Raw genomic sequence first — 23,353 nt, 5'->3', positions numbered from 1 at the left:
AGGAATACAAGTGGACTATGCCGACACAACGTCAGATTATCTGTCTTATTATGACTATGATGGCGTTGAAGTAAGTTTGGAGCCAGACTGCAGGCAATAAAGCCTGATAAGACATACATAACATCTTGCAGAAATGTTCTTAGCTTCGAAGATACAGCTAGCGCTGCTGTTTCATTGTTTGTTGTTGTTGTTGTTGTTTTTTGTTTGTTTGTTTGTTTGTTTGTTTGTTTTTTGGCTGGTTTTGCCGTTTATGTATTTTCAAATCTTTAATACACGAAATTTACATTATTTTCTAAATCTCATCCTCAGGTTTATTCTTAAAATTTCACAAGTTTCCGCCTCGATATTCTTATAAAGTGTATTATTATTGAAAGGGCGCATTGGCTTCCTTTCGCTGTTGTAAGAATATATGGCTGCTTTGAGAAATGTCGTTCTTAAAATGATGAAATCGTTTGTTCGCTCGCTCCCTACTTTCTTTCCAATAGGAGTTACTTTGCACATTCGCACGCCTTGGTATTCATCAATTTTTAACACCTTTTGTAAAAAGTGCTCTTAACGTGAGTTTTACACGAAGCGAATAAAAAAATTCTTATTGTTTGTTGCAAGATATTGCATCTAAAATTTATATAAGCAGCTTGTAACAGCAGTCATGACAGTCATGACTAGGCAATCGCATTTGGTATCAGAGCTGGCTTGAAATAATAATTTGCGAAATGAGCGGACTCAAATTAGCCTAGATTGTAGTCTTTGAACTGGTCTTTCAACATTGTTTTTTTTTTTAACTTTTATATTACTTTGTTTCACATTATTCAAAACACGTCGTTTTAGGAGGATGCCCCCTTCTGCTAGCAACTAATCGTGGGTTTTGATAGCGCAAAATGAAAGCTAAAAATGATAGAATAGATTGTCTTCCTTTTCTGTTACCGACGACAATTATTACGTCCATTTTTTTAAGTGGATTATACCTTGTGTGCCTAATATTCACTTTTGGTAAAAGATTGATCTGTTACGTAGACACTGGTTCATGTTTTCATACTTGATAAGACTGGTCGATAACTTTTAAAAAAGCTTAAAGCCCTGGCCAAACGGAGTCGCAAGTAGACGCAAGTAGCCACAAGTTGAACTTGGGTAGAGACTTGCGTTGAGTGGCCAAACGGACTCGTAAGTTTCCTCGCAAGTACACGCAGGTCGCCAAAAAAACTCATTTCAAGGCAGACATAAGCTGTGTTTCATTGGCTAATAATAAGTTAATGGACGTCACTCAACTTGCGTTGACCTGGGTTGGGTGGCCAAACGGTGAAAAACTTCCGTCGACGTACGTGCAATTTGATCTCGACCAAAGTGAGCGCAAGTCATCGCAAGTCAACGCAAGTGCACGCAAGGCATGGCCAAACGGAGTCGCAAGTAGACGCAAGTTGAGAACTTGCGATTCCGTTTGGCCAGGGCTTAGGCAACAGAAGTGCCATTAGTATAGCAGACTGCTAGCAGTTTGGTTTTCTCTCGAAATTCGTCAGCGATTATGAGGCGAGATGCTTTTGCCTAAAGGGGAATAGGTCAAAAGAAAAATCAGTGGCGAAGGATCGGCACAAACGAGAAGTCTGAATACAACGAGGAGCGTGTGCTTGATAAGAGGTCAGGGGCATGAGGTGGACACGTGAGAGACATGACTAGTACCATTGATACACTGTCTTTTACAGATGCACACAACAGTGGCCTTACTTAGGAAATGAAAGGTTCGTTGTGATATCTAAAGGGGTGATTGTTTTCAACTGGGAATCCCTGATGGACTTTGAGATCAGGAATTGGTGGCATGTTACCCATGTTACTGGGATTTACCTATGAGCGTGACAAGAGGTTCATAGTGTTACATGTCTCTGAAATAAAGTGTTACAATGCAGAATGTGTGTGCCTGTCTTTGAGATATTGTCTCTCAGGTCTCATTAACATCAGTTTATGGATGCCATAAACTTAAACTAATAGAAAAGACCGGCTGCCCGCAGTCGAGTAGTATAGCGCCTTTTGTTAGAAAATGTTCCCAACAAGAGTCGCTTATTATCAACGTGTGTTAATTGGCGTAACTTGCTTATGCTTACGCTTATACACGCGTGCCTTTAAAGTGCCACTAACCCCCAATTTTTTTTTTCCATTCATAAAATCTACTAGTTTCCCTGACTACTTCCGCGAAAAAATTATCTCGATTGATAAAATCCCCGTGTTTCTACAGGCGTTTAAACACGTAATTTCTATTTTCACGACCGCGCAAAGTGGGATCTAGGTCGGGCTTCTAGTGACGTCACTTCGGGAACCCGGCTAAAACACTCAAGAGACTTTGGACTGAGCTTTTAGGGCAGTCAAAACATTTTCGGGTCATTTGTGATTCATATTTTATCAAAACTGTACGAGAACTTTGAGTGAAAGAACTGTATCATCTAGCATTACAATTCGGAGTCTAGCTACGATTTAGACGGCTGCGAAGTGCATATTTTTTTCCATTTCGAAGTTCGTGTCGCCAGTCGAGATCGCCACGTTGTATAGTTATATTTAGGCGGGGATCGACAATTTGCCGGTCCATTTGGGTTATAAAGGTACAAAAAATGACTGAAGAGTTAGCTTACAACTCTTAAAGAGTTATAAAGATGTCAAAGAACACGAAGAGTTGGTAATTTGACTTTACGGAACGTGCAAATTTCAGTGTCAAAACACTTTTACATTCAAATACTAATTTCCCCCGAAATGCAAGTTAAAATGCGATGCAGTCGTACTCTACTCTTGCCTACTTCTCCAGATCAATGATTGAAAATAGTTTTAACATAAGAGATAACCAGAGATGTCGGCAAACAATATTCGAAGGTGAGGTAACTTTTCGCTTCGTTATTGACGACCGACCGTAGTATATGCATATTCAATTACTGTGTACGAACACAAGCTACGCAAATTTGCATATTCCGTACCAGTGAAATCATGGAAAATCCGTCGACAAGATCTTGAAAAGAGCTTCAGTATACTTTCAGTTGAATGAATACATTTCTACTTCACTGTTATTTTGAATGAAATGTCCATTTTACGCACGCTAATAACCTGGGAGTCCTCGACTTATTAGTTTGCGTTTCGGTTGACTGACAAGCGCATTCTTCTTCCAGCACAACAACTTCCGTCGGTAGCTATAGAGTCGAATCTTAATCGTTTGTTTCGCCTTCCTCGTATATTTATAAATGCCTGGTCCATTCTAAGTTTGTAATTTAGATGTATTTCGTTCCTCAAAGACGAAGCTCAAAGAGCAAAACAATTCTGTATTCTGAATGGCCATTGAGAAACAAGGCCAGATTACAGGCGACCTCCGGCGTGCGTGTGTTTTTATTAAAATCCACAAATACGTAGCTAGTTCACCAGTTCGAAGCTTCAACAATCTTCTTCGCGTCGTTGTAAAACGTAGGTTTCGTTTATTATTCGTTTAGACAAGTCTTTATTTCAAAACGCGATGCGTTTAATTTACCGTGTAATTTCGTCACCTACAGTTTCGTCTGGGACTCGGAGGATCGTTTGCGCTCAGAATAGTCAGATGGCTTCCAGCTTATCCCAAATTCCTGTCTTATGCAGTACCTTGACAATTTCAAGCTTTCCACTAGAGATAGAGAAGAATATACAGGCGATGAAAATCTCTAGGTTTTTACAGTAGCGGCGAACCCGAGATCGAAGAAATCCTCAATGGCTCCCCGGCTTTAGCTTCGCACAGATGAGCCCACTTCTTTGGTCTTTTTCTCGTTTCTGGTAGTGTTTCATCGAGATAGAGGTATTAAATGAAGAGGAATACTCTATTCTACGCATCCTGTATCCCTGCAGCCTCTAAGAACATATCTTCCTTGCATTCTGCAACGATTTTGACACACACTATCGCATGTTCGCATACATTCTTCTCAGAAACAAAATTTCGTTATTCCCGAAGTGACGTCAAAGCCAACTCGTCCCATTGTCCGCTATTCCTCGATCGTGAACATGGAAAGGGGCAGATTTACAAACTTTAAAAATTCATAGAAAATGAACGAAAATAGCTACAACGATAATTTTTTCGCAGTGGTGATCAGAAAGAGGAAATTTATATTAGCGAAAAAAAACTTTTGGGGTTAGTGGCACTTTAAGCCTTTAAGGGGAGGTTAGTGGAACTCAGTGCTCAGATCAATGCATAGAGTATACACGGTGGTGAGAAGATATTAATTTTATGTTCGAGTGGCAAGAAGAATCTTGTTCTTGCCACGAGAACACAAAATTCATATCTTCGAGGTAACGTGTGATGTTCTTTTTATTATATAGACATACTGAGGACGGCGTTTTTGACGATTTTCCGAAGACTTCGGACAACTTTCCTCAGATTTCCGAAGATTCTCAGAAACCTCTCCGAAGGTCATACGAACGTTGCCGAACATTTTCCGAAATTTTCCGATGATTACCGTAGATTGCCCGAAGACTTTCGAGGAAGATCCGAAGATGTTTCGATCGTTAACAACGAATTTAAGTACACTTTAAGAGACAAACTTAATATCAGTGAAATTTCACTAGTGTGGACATGTAAAATACGCCACTCGAGTCCCGGATGTGGTTTGGTATAAATTTTATGAGTGTTATATTTTCCAGTAAAACGCTCGTGTCTATATAATAATTAGCTCTTATTAACCGAGCTGCAGGTCTGTATGGGAGAATCTTGACCGAGGTCGTGAGTACAGACCTCACTGCGTTCGGTCTGTACACACGGCCGAGGTCAAGATTCTCCCATACAGACCGACTTAGCTCGGCTAATAAGATGTTTATTATATGGCAAAGAAGAAAACTTTAATTCGTTTAATGTAACTGGTTTGCTGACAGTTTGCTTGCGAACGGCCATGAGCTTAACTTAAACCTGCCGAAATTTGCTCGTCCTCATTACTTTTTTTTTGTCATCGAGCTTTTTGGCACTTCCATGAGAAGAAAATAAAAGAAATGGTGTACATTTTTGTATTTTAGTTTGCTACTTTTTCAACGCAAAATGAAACCGGTCTAGCTAGATGCCGGTCTAGATGGGAAAATCTAGACCGCGGTCGATATCGATTTCAGCCAATCAAATTCGTGAATTCGATAGTTCCCAGTCTTTGTGAGACACAGCCATCTAATAAATATGGGTTATTGACCAAGCTTGTTTGGTCAAGATGGCTGGATATTGGCTAAGTTATTTTTTTTTGGCGTGTTTATGGAGCGAGAACTGAGTATGTGGCTTTCGGGAAAATCTTTCCTGCGGGACATAGTGGGTAGTCCCGAGCGAGCAAGATAGCGACATCTTTGTCGCTTGGGTAGCCAATCACAGCGCAGAATTTGGTTCATCTTGTTCTATCACGGAGCTAGTCAACTGCTGATTAGCGCTGGCACCGATAAGTCGTGCTCTGATTCTTATATTGCGAAGACTTCTTTATTTTATTTTATTTTTTATTTATTTATTTTTTCTGTGTTTTCCTCAGAAACGAAATGGTATTGTTTCGGCTTCAGAGTTGAACTAGATGTACTTTGAATAATACTATGCAAATACAGTGCAGTGCCTAATTTGCAATGTAAACATGTGTTAGCCAGTCAAACAAACTGGTGACTACACGTTCAGATATCGCTAAAACGATTGTCACGAACACAGGAAGAGGTAAAATGTATCACAAATTGAGTGTTTTGACGACTGAAGCTGATTTAGGCAAGTTTGAATTTACGTAGTCTCCAACCCAATCCGGTCGCGTGTGTTATGTGGCAGGGCGAGCTATTTCAACTGTTGTCTCGTACGAAAATAGACAATACCGTTTAAATCCTTGTTTATCGGTAGTATAGTGCAAAAAAAAAAAAAAAAAAAAAAAAAAAAAAAAACCTGCAAAAAGGAGATCTACGTAAAATTCGAGTGTTTTCGAATTTTCAAACACCTTTATCGTTTCCGAAAGAAAACGTGATTTATTTCAGTTGTTGGTGTATCAAACAAAGCTATCATTCCGGCTTAAAGTACTGCACAATTCGCGTGTAGCTGTTTAAAATACCACTTCGAATTCTAGACAATAGAGCGCAAAAAGTAATGCGAGCCTTGGATAAGATATCATTTATTCGGGTCTTTGTTTCTGGCCTACCGCTGGAGATTTTTACCTTTTTGCCGCCAGTTGGTACTTAGCTGTATCGTCACCTCTCCTTGATTTCTAACATGGATGGAGGAGAGGGTCGAAAATTGAACAATGGTGCATTAACCCAAATCAATTTCTCATTGGATGCTACCTGATTCGTCGCAGGGATTTTTGTCTCGAATTGTAGTAACTAATACGTTTTAAATGTATATGTATAGTTCTAACATAGAGCAATCGAAACAAGCTTTCCTCCGTTTGCGATATATGCGTTTATGTGCAATCTTACTGGATAGAACTACTGATCAAATACGACATTCACATGCACAAAACTAAACCCAAATAACTAATTATCTCCATAAATACGATGATATAGGTTTTAAACGAGAATATGTTGCAAAGAAACTCGTAAGCACTCAGTGGTCTCGAGATAAATGTGTTTGTGTTCGTCCTTACTGGAAGGAACTATGACTGAATTGCGGGATTCACACGGATGGAACGTGGCCCAAACGAGAATTGAGTTACTTCCAGACGTAGGCTTACTGAAGTGTTGAGCTCTGGCCTATAGAGGATAATATATATTTTTGGCAAGAATATACAACAAAGAAAACCGTAGGCACTCAACAGTGTTGTAACACAGTCGACAACTGTCACATACATTGCACTCATTGAGAACTCTACCGGATGATATGTTAGCAAAGAAATAAAAAATATGTACATGGAAAATGCTATTCTTTTAGCCTCACCGAAGTTTTCTGGAACGTTCCTAATCTTGAAGGAACAGAATGCGGAAAGCAATATTTGCAAGAAAATATAGGAACAATTAAGGAAGTACAAGCTCTTTCCAAATGACATGCTGTACGCCTTGCATTGAATGAAAGCATAATGTTCAGGATAGATGTATTCTACAACGACTGGTGGATCCAAAAGCGACCAAGGTAGCAAAACAATCAGCAGGAACACTTGCAGTGTCGTTACAATTACTGCTTCCATTCTATTAGTGAAGGAGATTTTTGTTAAACTGGCTGCTATTGGAACTTCAAAAGCGCTGGAAATGCGAAGGACTTTTACCAGTAGAAATGAAAGACACAGGTTGTAAGTTATGTAACGCCAAGGATAAATAATCATGCAAATTGTACCTGTTGGTTCAAACAGATTCATAAGGGCCAACGACAACATCAAGAGAATGATTGCCAGGAGAGCAAGGCTCAGTTTCCTGTTGCTTGCTCTTACAATGGGGGTGTTCCAGAATCTACAGATAACAGCAAATGAAGTGATTGTAACAACGATACCCAATGCGCCAAATACTAGAACAGCGATTCCTCCTGGACTAGAGTAATTCAGATTGGCTAAAGGTAAATCTACGCACGCTGTCCTAGCCTCATTGGAACGTTTCCCTCTTGGGCATTCAGTACAGGTTTGTGCTCCAGAAACTGGGTTGATTGTACCCCGAGGACAGGGGATGCACTGCCAGCAGCAAGGCGAAGTAGTAGACTTTCTTGTTCCAGCAGAGCATTGTTCCAGGCATTCGGATTTTGGAAACTCTCCCGTCTGGCTGTTCCAACGAATGCTTTCGTCTAAATGTAACCGCTCTGATGCGTCCCAGTATCCGACTTTAACTTGTTTTAGTCCCGTAGCATCAGTTTCTTCCACTTGTTGAAAATTGACAATATCGTAAGACGCAGATTGCCTATCGCCAAACTTATCAAACAATATGTTCCCCGTTAGTCCAGTGAAGTTGACTCTGGAAAGTAGCCTTTGCAAGTCATTCAGTTTCAGGTAGGGCTTCCTTTGACCATCATTATCCATTCTGCTGGTATCTTGCGTTGCAATATTCAAAGCATGAGCTACGGAATATACAGCATCAATGACATACGGAACGTATGAGCTGTACACATTATTAACAATATTCTGTACACATAATTCTTTTCGGCGGTCCTCGTGCCTAGTTGCAGTGCCCGTAAGGGCTGAACAGTTCTTATCCAGTGCCCTTATGTCGCCCCACCATTCCGGAAGGTCCTGCCTATTTGCCTTGTTAAGGAGCAACGTTTTCATATAATCTTTAAACCCCGCGTCTTGGAAATTGTGAGGTTGGAATGCCAGTGACCCATGAAGCGGCGACAAGTCAGAAGGAAGGAACCCGTTCGCATTTAATGTGGATGTTATGTCACTTAGAATCCAAACTCGCCGGGAGAGGTTTTGTCTCCTGACTTCCCTAAAGAATTTTCTCAGAGTGCCGCCATTAATCCACAGGTTAATAACTCTGATGTTTTCGTGTCGTCTTAGCTTTTTAACAACATCCTTCATGTTTGTAGTCTGCGTATTATGTGATATGAATTCTGTCAGCGCTACGCAGAATGAGCCGTTTTTATTTTCGGCTTCTTTGATGACTGACCATACTCCATTTCGTCCATACGAATCATCGACTCCGACAGCAGCTATATAGGTCCAGTTGAAATGGTGTATGATATCAGCCACAGCTTTTGATAAATAAGTATCCGAAGGCACTGAGCGATGCAAATGTTTATAAGTGTATGAGCTTAGTTCAGGACTTGTTGTTGTCCCGCTTATAGCTGTAACATTAAGCATTTGAAGAATTCCACCAAGAACAAGAGCTGTACTTGAAAAGGTTGGGCCGATTAGTGCCATGATAGAGCTTTTTCCAATGTTTCTCTGTGTGGTGTTTTTATAGCACATACATGTATCTTTAAACAGTTCATAGGTGATTTGGGTTGCTTGTGTAATGCTTTCGCAGTAATCGCGTATGTCGTAACCTAGAGAAAGGTTTGGAAGTAGGGTTGAATCGTTGTTGATCTTATCAATGGCGAAGATCATCGCTTGTGCATGTGCCACTTCCAAGGAGATCTCTCCACATTTATCCTCTGATGTGCCCTGCAAGTGGCGAATACTAAAAAGGCCACCCAACATGACGTCTCCCTGTCTATACGTGGCTTGCACAACAACGTGACACCAGAAACCAAGAAACGCGAAGCAGTCCAATGAACGGATCGTACGAACCATTTTGCTTTGTACTTTCGTTATTGAAAATGAGCTGAATATCAGAGTGTTAAGCTCGTTACATGTACTTGTGTAGAGGTTGCTACGACTGTCTGAGCGCTAAGGCGATGATCTTTCGAAATTTACATAGCCTTTAGCTCGAACGATTTTGATGACGAGTAGGCTTTTCCTTATGATGTTTGGTGTCAGTGTGTTCTCTAATTACTGCGAGATGTCAACCATCTATGCGAAAAAAGATGATGAAAGTAAAACATTGTCGCACAAAATTTGAACAACTTCCTTTCTTAGCAGCCAAGTTGTCAATATTGTAGTGTGTTTGATATTGATTATTACCATATTGACAGCATTTGTTTGTTTACCTGCTGATGTTTGTTGCAGGTGATAAAAAAGCTTATTTGCACAGTGCTTCCTGTTGAAATCTGGCTTGGCTCCTGTTTCACGTGGAAAGAAAGAGTAGAAAAGTTAGACTACGTGTAGTCTTTCCGTTATTTCTGTGGATTTTAATCGAGTGGTCGAGTCAGCGAGAGCGCACGAAAATCACCTGGTACAAAAAGATATGACGCAAGGGTTGAGAAAATTTGAGCTTTTGAATTTGTGCATAATTCTGATGGGCTCATTCTAGGAAATCTGTCAACAGATTTCCGGCTCAGTCTCGGAAATCTGGCAACAAGCTTGCATCCATTAGCTGCCAAGAATTGAATACTTAAAACCAAGACAAATCGAAGTCCAAAAGCCACTTATTGAGATTATTCCTACCAGCTATGGCAAAATCTTTGGTTCCCAATTAGCTTTTGGTTTGCTAGCAATGTCATTGAATTACAATGTTCTTGTCATTTCGCCACTAAAAAAAACAATTAAAGAACAAGTTACGGAGATGATGGAGCTTAACATTTTGCCTGTTCACCTGAGTCGCAACAAGAAAATACATCTGAGAGAAATTTCGCACCGAATTTGTTAGGATCATTCCAGGAAACAAAAGAAAAAAAAAGGCTGTCAAAGTGTGAGTGTCAAAGCAGTTTAGTGACACGAATAGCTCTTAATTTACGGGAAAAAAAAGGAGCATTTAGAAAATCAATGAAAACATTCATTCAGGAGTGGAACTTTTCATGTGCAGAATCTGATACATACATTACGTATACGTACAATATTTTACATATTTTTTATGTATATATGCATGTACATGTAACATTTTAACGCAAAGCTTTTGTGTCGAATTAGCAATAAAGTTCGATCCTATTTGGTTCGACGTTTGAATCGACCTTCTCAAACTCGTTAATAATTCATCAAGTTAAAACACAGAAGGAAGTTTGGATACCCGGTCTGAATTAGCATAGATTTTGACGATTTTACTTCTCCGTTTACTCCTTAGTTTTTGTTTCGATGGAGAAGATATATCAAACACTCGAGATAGTGTTTCATCGGCTATCCAAACACCTAGAATTTCGTCAAAAATACTCCACTACGTGTCGTATTTTCAACTCTCTTCTCGGTGTTTGGATATCCCGATGAAACACTGTCTCTTGTGTTTGATATATTACGCTTTGTAAGTTTCTTCTCTTCAGGACGATCATCTCTCCGTAAAACGGTATGGCATGAAGCGCATTACTTCCTGTGCGTTTGCTGTGTTGCTACATCCTACTACAACGCACCTGGCTAGCATTTTTTTCGAACTACTTTCCCAGTCTTTCCTCATCGAAGCAAATAAATATGCGAATTACAGAATCATCGTGTGTTGTGGATTTTACGTCACATCCGGCCCTCGACCTATGCCCCAAAAACTCGGTCGTGAACTAAAATGGCAGCATTTTGACCTACTTTGACGAGCCACAAGTTTTAAGGGTTGGGTGCACTTTAATTATCTTAATTTACTTAAATCATTATCACAAGTCGGTTCGGCACATGTATAGTTCGATGAACCGGCCTAACTAAACTCACAGGTATCAGTGCGATTCAATAATGTGTCCCATCGAGGTTTATAACACTAACTGGCTACCTCCACCCATTTACAGTTGGCCCTAGGGGAAGAGTTAGAAAGTGATCGGTACTTGATTACCATTGAGGAGAGGCTGAGCCCGTCATCTGACCACACCCATGAGGTCACTTTTAAGGCACAGGAAAAGGAAGTGGAACACTTTGCGGGACCTCTATACCGATCAGGGAAGAGGAAAAGACGGGTATGCATTCTGATTTTGTGTTTTGTTACTGTCCATATGGTGTTTCTTCAGTCGGTATTCATTAAGTTTCAAGGTAACTTTGATCTATTTAAAGTTCGTGATCTTGATCTAAACTAACCGTGCTCTCACCACGTTTAATGCTATCAGTCCCTGGTTGGTTGTCGCAATTTCCTTAATTAGAATAAGGTGTGGAGCCTCACGGGACTTAAGTTCGCTTCACAGTGTGTCATTGTAACTCGCGATGAGAACGGTCACATATGTAACCTGCGCTCATACCCTCCCTCCCTACAGTGCATATTTAGTCTGATCGCTGGTTATCACAGATGCTTCTGACATTCCAGTAAAACTCAAATATTTAGATTAAATGCCTTGGACACCTATGCGTAAAGCCTCGTTATATTAGCATTCTCTCAAACACAGAATGGTTTTAATTGCATTTACTAAACAGTAAATAGAGACATGTTCGTGATTATTTTAACTTTACGATAATAAGCCCAAATTACCAAGGATTACCATTTAAAAATGCATTTGCTGATATTAATTTACTTAATTAATTTATGCAGGTACTAAGTACCTGCATGCATTTAAAAATGCATTTCCTGCTATTAATTTGTTAACTCGCATCACACATTTACCTTTGAATTATATATTCTGTTCTCGTCTTTCCAGTGTTTCCAGTCACCAACATTAAATCAGAAGAACCCCATGGTAACTGGATTCACAGACCCTGAGGCCAAGAAGGTATCAGCAGTGGCTCATTGTAGTTTAAGCTTTGTTGAAATCTTTCCCACTAATCTTTTTATAGACCATTTTCGTATTCTCAGTATTAGACTGGATTTAGCTTGCAACTGAGGCTAATGCCGGGAGTCTTTTCAAATGCAAGTGACATTAATCTCTTTTTAATGGTATTCCCCCGCGGGAGCCTCCATTGCAAGCTAGTTCCAGTCTAATACCGAGAATATGAAAATGGTATGGTTAGAGATCTTAGTCTTTCCTTTGCCGAAGTACGTCGTACAGTTTTCACAACATATTGCTTTGGTACATCCACTCATTTAATACTCGGCACTGACTGTACCGTAGTTTTCAAATAGCTGGGTTGAGCCCTATTTATTTTGTTGTCGTATGACGTATACCTACAGTACCTCCAAGGTAACTGTTGAGGTACATACATGTTTAAGGCTCACACAAAGATATGTAGTTCTATACAAAATCCTTTTTCTTTTACTGAATTATATGTCATTTTCAATTGGCATATTATAATGGCGTCAAATGCTAGTGGTACATTTATGGGAGAGGCTATCGGGGCTTTAGGCTACCGGGGCTTGCCCCCCATACAGACCTACTTACACACGTACTTTTTCAATCTGTGTCCGCGCTTTTTTTTTTGTTTTTTTTTTTGTTTTTCGAAAATGTGTTTTAAACACAGCAGCTGATATGAACCTTCCCTTTAACGAGACTTACACACGTACTTTTTCAATCTGTGTCCGCGCTATTTTTGTTTTTTGTTTTTCGAAAATGTGTTTTAAACACAGCAGCTGATATGAACCTTCCCTTTAACGAGACTTACACACGTACTTTTTCAATCTGTGTCCGCGCTATTTTTTTTTGTTTTTCGAAAATGTGTTTTAAACACAGCAGCTGATATGAACCTTCCCTTTAACGAGACTTACACACGTACTTTTTCAATCTGTGTCCGCGCTATTTTTTTTTTGTTTTTCGAAAATGTGTTTTAAACACAGCAGCTGATATGAACCTTCCCTTTAACGAGACTGTTAGACTGACTCGAGAAAGTCCTAATAGCTTTTAAAGAAAAGATGTTTATTACGATTAAATCACTAACGTCATCAGGCCAATTCAAATGCGGATACTGTATGCAGCGCCTTTTGCTCACAACATTGTAACATTTATTTCTTTTCAGCCAAGTGAAAAAGCTATTCCACGTCACGGTAGATTAGGCATGGCAAACAGACCTCCAAGTAAAACGGACTTTTTCAATGTGTACAGTTCTCATTCCAGCAAACGAGAGACTAACAGCTTTCAAGTCTCTCACAGGAAAGAACCTAGTGATGAAAGCCTTGCAGTTCTGCAAACAACTAACAAGTCATATGCTGCTGGCAAACAATGGGACGAGCGACACGATCAACGAGTTCCCTTGTACATGGCTGAGACCTGCAGTGCTGCAGGAAAAGAAAATGGAAGGTTTCATGTACCTAGAGAAGGACTTTCTAATTCAAAATTTGTTTCACAAAAAGAAAGGTCAAGTGACACGGAAAGCAAACGCAGCACACCCCAGATTCTAGCGTTGTTCTCGTCCCATAAGAATACACCACCACCTAAAATAACACGTGATGGAGAGACAGTAGAAATTAATGAAGCAAATGCTGGCGTTATGAAGGAGACAAATTCATGCAATTTGTACGATACTGCGGATAAATTCTCATCTAAGGTGGATGCAGCGAAAGTCATTGCCCAAACAACGAACGTTTCTGAAATTGCAAATGCGTTCCAGCCAATCATTTTGGACAATGATTCTGTTGGGCAAGTTCTAGAAACGGGCGAAGATTTAGGGGACTCCCTAAATCTGTCCCCGGATTCGTTTGCAGCTTGCTCGAGTGAAAATTTTGGTTGCAATTTTCACGGCAGGGATGCAATGTGCGAGAATGCCACACAGGAGTCGGCATTTACCAGGTCACCAGATAACAATCAAAGGCAAAGTAAAGTTTGGTCCCAGAATGATTCTGAGTCCGTCTCCCCCCTTATTAGGCTTCTCACGAGCGTGGAAAAGCCTGATCTTCAAGGGTGTATTGATGTGAAGGGAGATGGAGGGCAGCTTTGCGACATGGTGAAAGAAAACAGGCTGCGGGATCAAAGCAGTCTCGAGAGCCCTGATGCAGCCGCTGTGGGGTCGTCTCCTTCCTCTCCTCCTGCACGTCCATATCCAAATGTGTACTCAATACAACAATGTTCATACGGCGTTACAACATCCGAACTGGACGAAGCCAGCAGTTCAGATTTTGTACAAGCCAGGTCTTTGTCAGAGGGTAATTTGTCCTGTTGCACACCTGGCATTATCTCACCTTTAATAACTGCAAAAGAAGGCGTTTCCACAAGTTACGAAAACATGCTACCTTCTCAACCAAAACTAGATCGTTTCAGCATTAACACGAAAGTGTTCTCCAGCCACCCAGGATCTTTGTTTCCATACAGTAAACTGCAAAGTCAAGATCAAATTAACCACTTGAGAAATTCTTCGGGTTCGTCCTTGTTCAGAAAAGGGTTCAGTGGTTTTGAGCAATGGAACTCGTTGTTTGATCATCAGGCTCTCGACGATGGTGTAGCAAATTTTCAGCAGTATGAGACGTCACCAGAATTCTACCCATCAGAAATTGAAAAAACGTACGAGGGGAGAGTTCCTCCCATTGTGGCAACAAAAGTCATTCCAACTGATAGCCGAACAGTAAGTGTGATAGGTATATTTATAGCTAACTATTCATATTGCGAGAAGTTGTTTGCTTGTAATCCAATCATCATTGATCACACAAGGTGTGGTAAAGTAAAACAAAGTGAAAAAAAAAAAAAAAAATGAAATAAATAAGAATACTACTAATAGTAAAATCCACACTTTCAGTCAACTGTTGTGTTTCTGTTCGGTCGCTGTATACGCAAACTGTCCAGTGTTTCAGCTGGATTCTTTAGCTTGAATTGTAGTATTTTTTGTGGGTTTTTAAAAACCAAATACACCACTATAGTATTGTTCTTCATTGAAAGGTCTCACGGATTTTTTACCACACAAAAAGCCGTCTTGCCGTTCCCTTCAGTTGATAAAAGTTAATCTGTAGGGGAATATAGTAACCTGCTGGGTTAAGATGCTATTTCCTTTATCCCTCGAAGTGCTTACGAGAATGTGAAACCATTTTAGTGGCCATTTTATCAAACTGAATCATCACAGTCCATATGCGTGCAATGTTACCGTACACATTCGTTTACACGTGTTGAACGTTCGCTCACACGAACACATTTGAAGACGATCATCTCAGTTAATTTTTAACTAAACCACCATGGCGAGGATAGCAGAAATTAAAGTTTCTCAAATAGATTGGAAGGTTTCGTTGACGATATTGCTTTATTTAGGTCAAGAGTGGGTGGAACACCGATGTGTTTTTCAAGATATACGATTGCATTTAGCACTGCAAATGAAAACGAAGAAACGCGGGCATTGCTTAAGTGTGTATGGGGTCCGAGACTAATGTCACGCTGTACTGTTCCCAGGTGACGGCAGGAGATGGTCACTCGTGGAAGGGTTCAGTTGTTAGTGACACGGTCAAGAGAGGGTGCTCTTCTGTACCAATGGTGTCAGTCCAAAGGCAAAATATCCACTGTCAACCTAGTAATGGTAAAGGCGAACATTTTTATCTTTATTACAGCTAGTCTTTAGAACATGAGTTGGTGCTGAATCATATTCTTTCCTTAGTTTATACCAGTTGTATTCGCATCAATGTTCTCGAATGATCAACATGTGTAGTTGTACTTGAAAATAAATGGAAAAGGAAGTCGGTTACTGACACAATTTCAAGAAACAAAAACAGAGATGGAGAGAGAATTAAAAAAAGAACAGCAACAGCAACAACAACAAACAAACCACCGCAGTAGTCGAAACGTTTCATCACATAAACGGCCGAATTGCCGTGTGTTTTGTTTCTGTAGCTTAGTGGTACAGCGTCCCACCAGTATACGAAAGATCATTCGTTTAACTCATGTTGGAAAAACTCGAATTTCTCTACCTCAAATAACTTATTTCACTCGCCACCTTTGGAACAACTTTATCAGCATTCGTGGCAATGTTTAATTTTTAGCTTTATCTTCATATTACTCAGGTGACCAAAGAGCCCCATCGAGTTTGAGCTGGATTGACTCAATTTCAGCAAGTGACGCTCAAAATGACTCGCCGTGCCTGCTATCCACGCAAGGATTTCCCACAAGTGAAAGCATTGCACTGTCTTCCACTGAAGGATTCATGAAAAATAGCCAGGCTAGAGAGGGAAATCCCACCGACATCAGACCTGAGTTTGCACAGAGAGTGCCGCAATTGGTAAGAAAGTTATACTGTGAAACGTTTAAGGTAGCCTTCTTTATACCCAGTTTTAGAAGCCGACTCAATTGGGTATGGCTTTTAGAACCCTCTGGTCGGAATTTCATGTTTTTACCTTTTTGAGTATGCTGATGTAGTACAAAGTTAATGCACTTCCATTCGCAGAGACTCTAGCCACTGGCTTCAACTGATTCGTGGACTTCTCGTGTTGGCTATTGACTTGCTTTACAATTAACCCTTTTTTTTTTTCAATCTAATATTTCATGCAGCCCAGAAGAAGAGCCCCTTTACTTACAGCACCGCCGGAACATCTCAACACGCAGCAAACAGTTTCCCGAAACCCAGTTGGTTACCGTGGCCTACCAGCTGCGTCTTCTTCCACGGATTTCGTAGAATTTAGTTCCAAACCAAAAGCAATAGCGATTACGAGAGAAGGGGAAATCGGGCCATTACAGGGGGAAACCAGTCAACTTCACAAGACCAACGTTGGAAATTTATCAAATGAAAGACATGGCACAGGGCCTTTTGCTTCACGTAGTTCTCGTCGACGCGTGGGCTTAAGGAGGGTGGGGATGGGATGTACACGTGACCTCCGCAACGGTCAAAATGCTATGTCTCAGACTGGACAGCAGTTTAGACAGAAGTCGAATGCCTACAGACCTCCAACTGCACCAGAATTCGCGGCTAACAGTTCGTCTGGAGACGTAAGTATTGCTTGCTTTATATTTACAATTCATCGAATAAATTTCTCCTTTTGAAGGGAAAAATACTATTTCATTACTTTTTGCAAACCATCGCAGCAAAATTAGAGATCTAAGAGCAGCTGCTTGCGTGGGATGAATTCAACAATTAGAGCATCGTTTCCATTTTAATTAACGTTAAGGAGGCAAGAGAAGGCGAGAAATAATTTTCGTAATCAGCAAGAAAGACGTTTCAAGGTGGACCGGAAAAATTTTGGTTTTGTTTCGACGGTTGAATTTTTGCAAAGGGGAAAAAAATCAACCGCTTGCCCCTCTGTAAAGTTGTTTAGGGAGGGGGTCCAGGTGCGGAGAGGGGGGAGGGCTAAAGCCATACTTTTGAAAACATGTTTCTTCTTGTTGCCACGTGTTCTCCTTTCCTCTCAATCAGCGAAGCATGGCCGGTGAGTTGAGCTTTCCATCAGCAGAGGAGTGTGACAGTAGTGTCACGCCAACTCGACATGTCACTGTACCCGTAACATTCCTTGATGTTATGCAGTATAGGCAAGTTTTCAAGTCTGCACTCAGAGGTATGTGTTTCACTCTTTGTGTTCAACTTGACATAGAAAGACCTTGGAAGATCATGTTTTTTTTTTTTTTGTGTAGAAAATAGCCCAAAGAAAATATGCATGCATTATTTTTGGGCTGTACTGTACTACAAGACAAAGAAGAGATTTATAGTCGTGGGCAAAAGAGCTTTTATTTTTAGCACTATTTAGGCTACTCTGCACCGTTTATGATATTTTGTTTGCTGTAAAATCACTTGATTTAAGTCTGATTTATGGATTTTGCGTCAATAAACTTGCAGAACACCTGAATATAGTGTTGTTTGAACTGGCTCGTAACTACCACGCTGCTCTTCAGAAGGTTGATGTTTCAGGGTTTGGCGCCCATGACCAAGGTATTACATCTTTGGTTAATAACAATCACTGATTGTTATTGACCGACTGGACTCGGTATGATTGGCTTTGAAGATCTCGTCATGTTTTGGGATCTGACTGTGGCCTTTTCGCAATGTAGACTTGATTTTTTTTTTCCCGATTCGTTGTTGTTGTGTTGTTTTTTGTTAGATTTGTTGCCTAATATGGCAAAACGCTATGACCGCAAGCTTACATAACAGCTTCGGTTTTACTCTCGAGTAGTCTTACAAGCTTGTGATTGGTTATAGAGCGTTTTCACTCACATAGCCAGTAGCCATGCCAATATAATAATTGGAACTAAAGAAAGCGTTTAAATAATGAGAAGAGCAATAGTCTAACTCGCACAGGATTGGTTTGGAATACCAACATGACTCCATTTCATTGCTTTGGTACACCAATATGGCTGCCGTGACGTCATGTGAAAACGCTCTTTAAGGTTTGCTACTCGCTGTTGTTGGTACGGTAAAAGATTCCCACGACCCCTTTAAAACTGACTTTATACAACGCAGAACTTGGAAACGAAAACTTTGAGTATTTTCTATTTTCCCCTCTCAGGAATTCGCCAAAGTTCAGATGGTCCCTACTGCCCTCATGGTAATGTTACACTATGCAACATACTACGTAGCTTTATTAAATGTTCATTTGAAAAATAGCGTCAGAAATCCAAGAATGATCACTGTTTACATTTTCAAATATCAGTTGAGTTGAATCTACTAAGTTTATCGCAGTGGTGAATGTTAAGATGATGAAACCAATTGAATAATCGCCTTTTACCAATACAGGGCAAGCACGCTTGAGAGCTGTTAAGAAGGATGGTGTGAACAAGGTTAGTAACATCGGCTTATTGGGATTGGGGGAAATAACATTTTTGTTTTGTCTTCAATGTTTATCGTTGTTCTCCGTTAAAAAAAAAAAAAAAAAAAAAAAAAAATTCACACCCGCGTTCCCTGAAAAATGGCTCTCAAAAAATGTCGGCCTCTGGCAAATTCTCGGAAACGATTCCTACCGAAAAAGCCAACTACCTTTGGTTTCATTGACGACGGACAATTATTTCCATAAAAATTGTAAACGTGTTCACATAAAACCTAGCCAGCTACCAAGCGAGTTTTTCTTATGACCTTCGTTTGTGTTCGTCGGGACTCTGGCCAATTCGGGGTTCCCCCATCCCCCATTTTCCTGTTATGTTGCTGTTTTTTTTTTTTTTTTTTTTTTTTTTTTTTTTTTTTTTTTTCATTCACTTTTCTTTTTTTACAGGGAAGATTGTTCTACACCTGCCCCGGAATGGGACAAGCCCAATGCAAGGTACTTGTTGATCTAGTCTGCAGGGTATTTATTGAATTTTTTTTTCTTTTATCATTATTATTTTTCTTTTTTGAAAAGAGTGTGTTTTTGTTTTGTTTTGATTTTTTGGTTTGTTTGTTTTTTTTTGCTTTTTAAAGTTTTTTTTCTTATCATATTCTGTATTTTTGCGCCAAGTATGTGTGTACCTATTCCGATTTTAGAATCTCTTTTACGTGGTAAACCGTAAATGGATTTTACTCCACGAGTACTCAACTCTGCTAAATATTTCCACCCTTCCCAATTATCCATACGATTATATAGCCAGGTTAAAATTTCATCATTGATTTTAATATTCTCACCTTATACTGTGAGATTTGCATATGGATTACTAAGGAGAATTTGTTTGTTGATAATACGGCTGAGAGGTTTAACTTGGATACGTGTTTAGTTCTTTAAGTGGGCAGATGAATACCAAACAAACAAGACTGGATCAAAAGGAGCGGAGCACAAGTCCTCAAATAAACTAACATTGTCCTCTTCTGAGAGCTTGATGTCCTTTTTCAGAAGTCACGTAAGTCAAAAACCAATTCTAGCATTTCAAGCATTTTCATTTGCTACCTCTCTGTTGTTGTCTATATCGGTTTCCATTGCTAGTCTGTAACAAATATTACTGACACAAATACGTTGCTTTCTAGTGATTGCCATGGTAACCATAAACCAGTCATTACACTAGCAGAAGTCGTGATAAAACAATCACAATTGATTTTGATTTTGAAGCTTGATTAACTGGGTGTACATCGTCTTTATGTTTAATGGCGGAAAGAAATATTATACTGCAATTTTCAATAGCAAAATCTGAAAAAGAAAAAAAGAAAAAACATAAAATTCAGGGAACCTTCCAGAACTAACAAAGAGTACTGCCTGGTAACACTTGAACAAGTTGAAATAGCTCATAAAAGTTCCCTTTCAGTTCAGCTGAAAATACTTTCTGCCTTTCTTTGTTAGAATGTTGCATTTTACTGTGAGTGCCATCTTGTAAGGAAGAATTCAGACTCTGGAAAAGGAAAGTTTGGTACAGCAAAAGCAAAGGTAACAGAAACAAGTTGACGAAAAACGAAAATACGTTTTAAGATAAGAATTACCATGATATAAAGATTTATCAACATATCATTTTCTATTTAGAGCTTCGTTACTTTCTTATCTTTTGTTTTTCTAACTTTACGTAGTGAATTGAATAATTTAAAGTTTTATTTTTGTTTTGTTTTGTTTTTGTTTTTGTTTTTGTTTGTTTGTTTGTTTGTTTGCTTTTGGTAAGTGCTGTTGTTATAGTATGGTATCGGTAAACATACAGAAGACCTTAACGATATTTAAAAGCGCGTTTCTCTGTTTGTAGAAATGGGGAAAGCAAAGAGGCTTTGAGACTGAAACTGCCAAGAAAGGACTGTACTTGGAACTCTCTCGGAAAGATCATTCTTCTACTTATTCAAAGGGTGAGTCGACATTACCAGTTATAACGCACTACACATTACCGTTCGCGTTAATGCCTTTGCGTCCTGCCTTCCAAAAAGGGGGCTAACTGTTGTAATTCACTTTATGACGCCCTTTCATATAAACTAAATAAACGTTCGCGGCTTTTTCTCCCTGGTTAGGCGTAGTGCTGTAGGATTTCGCTACCGACCACTTATCTTTCTCCATTCATTCTTTTGATCGCCGTGGAATTAGTCGATCAGTTGGTCGAGTCGTCGTTCAGACGGTTATTAGGGACCTTAAGATACGAGAACGGGAAGGCCAGGACGGCAACGGCAGTGGACGCGGGAAACTTTCGCGGGTCCCGTCGTGTCGCCAAAAACAAAATGCTTAAGATGTGCATTTTCGCAAAGGACGGCGACGTCAATAATTCGAACCTCGCACAAGCTATTCATAGAAGCAATGACATCCATTAGACTATAAAAGAGGTGGTAAAAATCTTATCCTATTAGGCTTAAACGATAGTGAACAGCGATGCTGAATTTCTTTTTCTGTATAAGCGAAGCAAACATTTGTCAATATCTTAATAGAGAAACCATAATTTCCGTGTGAAAAAATTAATCGAACAATCTGATCGACCTGCTTCAGATGGCTTTTCAGTTACCACTAAAGCGTTTGGGATTTCTGTCGCCGAAGAATCCTGACTTTTGGTGAACGTTTCAATTTCCATCTGTAATTGTAACAAGCATCATAAAAATCAAACAAACGTTGCTTCAAGTTCCGGGTAGCATAAAAAAACTAAACATCAGTTTGACAATGTGTATTTTATTTGCTCGATAGATGCTCCATGCCATTCATTCTTACAACATTTTATCGACTTTACTTACACTCATGTATTCTCAATGCATACAGTTTGTATTGAGCTTGCACACTCGTGATAGCGTCTGAACAGTGACTGCAGAAACACAAACGAACAGACAAGGAATATTTTTATTCACATTTTCGTATCTCAGCGTAGTGTTCTACACTACAATCACGAAAACTGTGAACCTTATAAACATTCCTATCAATATAACTGAAAATAAAGTCGATTGGAACAGTTATCGAGGCAAAACAAGAGCAAAATACTCACGTTTTCGATACGACGGCTAGTCGTGCGAAATGGCGTCCTCGACGAGATGAGGACGGCAGAGGAATGAGTCGAGAGTTGTCGTGCGCATGCCCGGTTGAGTTAATTTACCTCCGGTAGCCGTCCTAGCTCGTCCCCTCCTGGTATCTTAAGGTGCCTATTAAGGCCGTCAGACGGTAAGTTAGTTAGTCGGCCGGTCCATCGGTCGGTCGGTCGGGCGGTTGGTTGGTTAGTCCGTCAATTTATTCAAATGCTTGAGTTATTACGCGTGAGTCCGTTGTTCAACTGTAACTTTCTGCCACCTTTCAGATGACATCTGGATCATATCAAAGACGCTGTTGTTCAATCCAGATTCCACATTCATAGCAAGCAGTGCTTATTATGGTCCGTCCTCCTGCGGGGAACTGGAAATACATCCTATCAGGTATTAAACTTCTACCTCTTTCATGAACATCGTTGTTGTTGTGTATTTTTTTTTTATTATTATTGTTGTGGTTGTTGTTGTTTTGTTATAAAATGAAACTACGTCAGTTGAGAAGATGCTCAGCTCCAGTAGAGAAGATGTTCAGCTCAACAAAGTCACGGAAAACGCAGAGAAAAATGTGTTTACTTTTTGTCATTAGTTTTCTGTTGTCCTAAAATCTTCTAGTACCTTCTTTGTATTAGTGATAAACATCACAAGCAATGTGTTCTGTTGTTGCAGTGGTTATTCTCCTTCTAACTGGCAAAGTGGAGGTTAGTTCACCGAGCAAAATAAAAGAAGTTTCTTATTCAAAGCTCACATGATTTGAAAACTTTTTTTTTCGTTTTGATTCTTTTCATTTTAATCTAGTAGTAAGTAGTATTCAAGTTTATCATTTACGAGTAGAACAATTAGCATTTGCATTGCATTTCATAGTTAAATTCACCACTGAAAATGATTGAAATATAAAAACGAAAGATTTACTCTTTGAAAATGATGTGAAACAATTTGGGACGAGGGAGGATAGAAATTGTCAAGGAACAATAATCTCTGATGAAAACCGTCCTTTGGCCAATAACGATCGCGTATTAAATACTGAAAAAAGCTTGCCGTTTAGTAAAAAGGCACTGGGTTTTTGGTAGCTATTCGATTTCGTACTGTATATAACAGAATGGTGACATAGAACTGTCTTCTTTAAAATGACTGTCTTGTTTCTCCTCTTTTACTACAGAAATCGTTCATGCTTTGATGGCCTGTAATGCCGGCACAGAACTGACTTGTATTAGCAATATTGAGGATCATGTCAAGATACAGAACATGCCTGTTCTTCCCTACATTTTACACAGGTGTGTTTGTTCGTCTCCTTTTGTTTTATCTGTATTGTTTTGTTTTGTTTTGTTTTTCATTTTTGTTTTGCTTTTGTTTGTTTTTGTTTTTAAGTTTCTTAACTTTTCTTCGAGTCAAAG

The 23,353-nt window shown here is 39.6% G+C and overlaps 2 protein-coding genes across 6 annotated transcripts in view; one reads left to right on the top strand and one right to left on the bottom strand.

The window, feature by feature from the left end:
- LOC110060561 (uncharacterized) overlaps positions 1-23,353 on the top strand; it is a 53,452-nt gene that overhangs the window by 13,508 nt on the left and 16,591 nt on the right. For all 5 annotated transcript variants that reach the window (XM_089271742.1, XM_089271739.1, XM_089271741.1 and 2 more), the window contains exons 5-21: positions 11,138-11,302; positions 11,972-12,043; positions 13,221-14,759; positions 15,572-15,695; positions 16,177-16,391; positions 16,661-17,095; positions 17,520-17,658; positions 17,937-18,029; positions 18,604-18,642; positions 18,831-18,874; positions 19,303-19,350; positions 19,778-19,900; positions 20,335-20,418; positions 20,723-20,819; positions 22,235-22,349; positions 22,629-22,660; positions 23,119-23,233. In XM_089271742.1, the coding sequence (XP_089127868.1) occupies positions 11,138-11,302; positions 11,972-12,043; positions 13,221-14,759; positions 15,572-15,695; positions 16,177-16,391; positions 16,661-17,095; positions 17,520-17,658; positions 17,937-18,029; positions 18,604-18,642; positions 18,831-18,874; positions 19,303-19,350; positions 19,778-19,900; positions 20,335-20,418; positions 20,723-20,819; positions 22,235-22,349; positions 22,629-22,660; positions 23,119-23,233 (3,479 nt within the window). The remainder of the gene's footprint in view (positions 1-11,137; positions 11,303-11,971; positions 12,044-13,220; positions 14,760-15,571; positions 15,696-16,176; positions 16,392-16,660; positions 17,096-17,519; positions 17,659-17,936; positions 18,030-18,603; positions 18,643-18,830; positions 18,875-19,302; positions 19,351-19,777; positions 19,901-20,334; positions 20,419-20,722; positions 20,820-22,234; positions 22,350-22,628; positions 22,661-23,118; positions 23,234-23,353) is intronic.
- LOC110060549 (extracellular calcium-sensing receptor-like) lies at positions 5,933-9,423 on the bottom strand. The gene has a single exon (XM_020767335.2). The coding sequence runs from the start codon at positions 9,129-9,131 to the stop codon at positions 6,576-6,578; it is 2,556 nt and encodes an 851-aa protein (XP_020622994.1). The 5' UTR covers positions 9,132-9,423; the 3' UTR covers positions 5,933-6,575.

This window comes from Orbicella faveolata, unplaced genomic scaffold, assembly GCF_042242905.1.
Source record: "Orbicella faveolata isolate gen_17 unplaced genomic scaffold, um_ofav_v1 contig_34, whole genome shotgun sequence".
NCBI classification, from domain to species: Eukaryota; Metazoa; Cnidaria; class Anthozoa; order Scleractinia; family Merulinidae; genus Orbicella; species Orbicella faveolata.
Note: the sequence above shows the minus strand (reverse complement) of the source record. Positions and strands in the feature narration are given on the sequence as shown.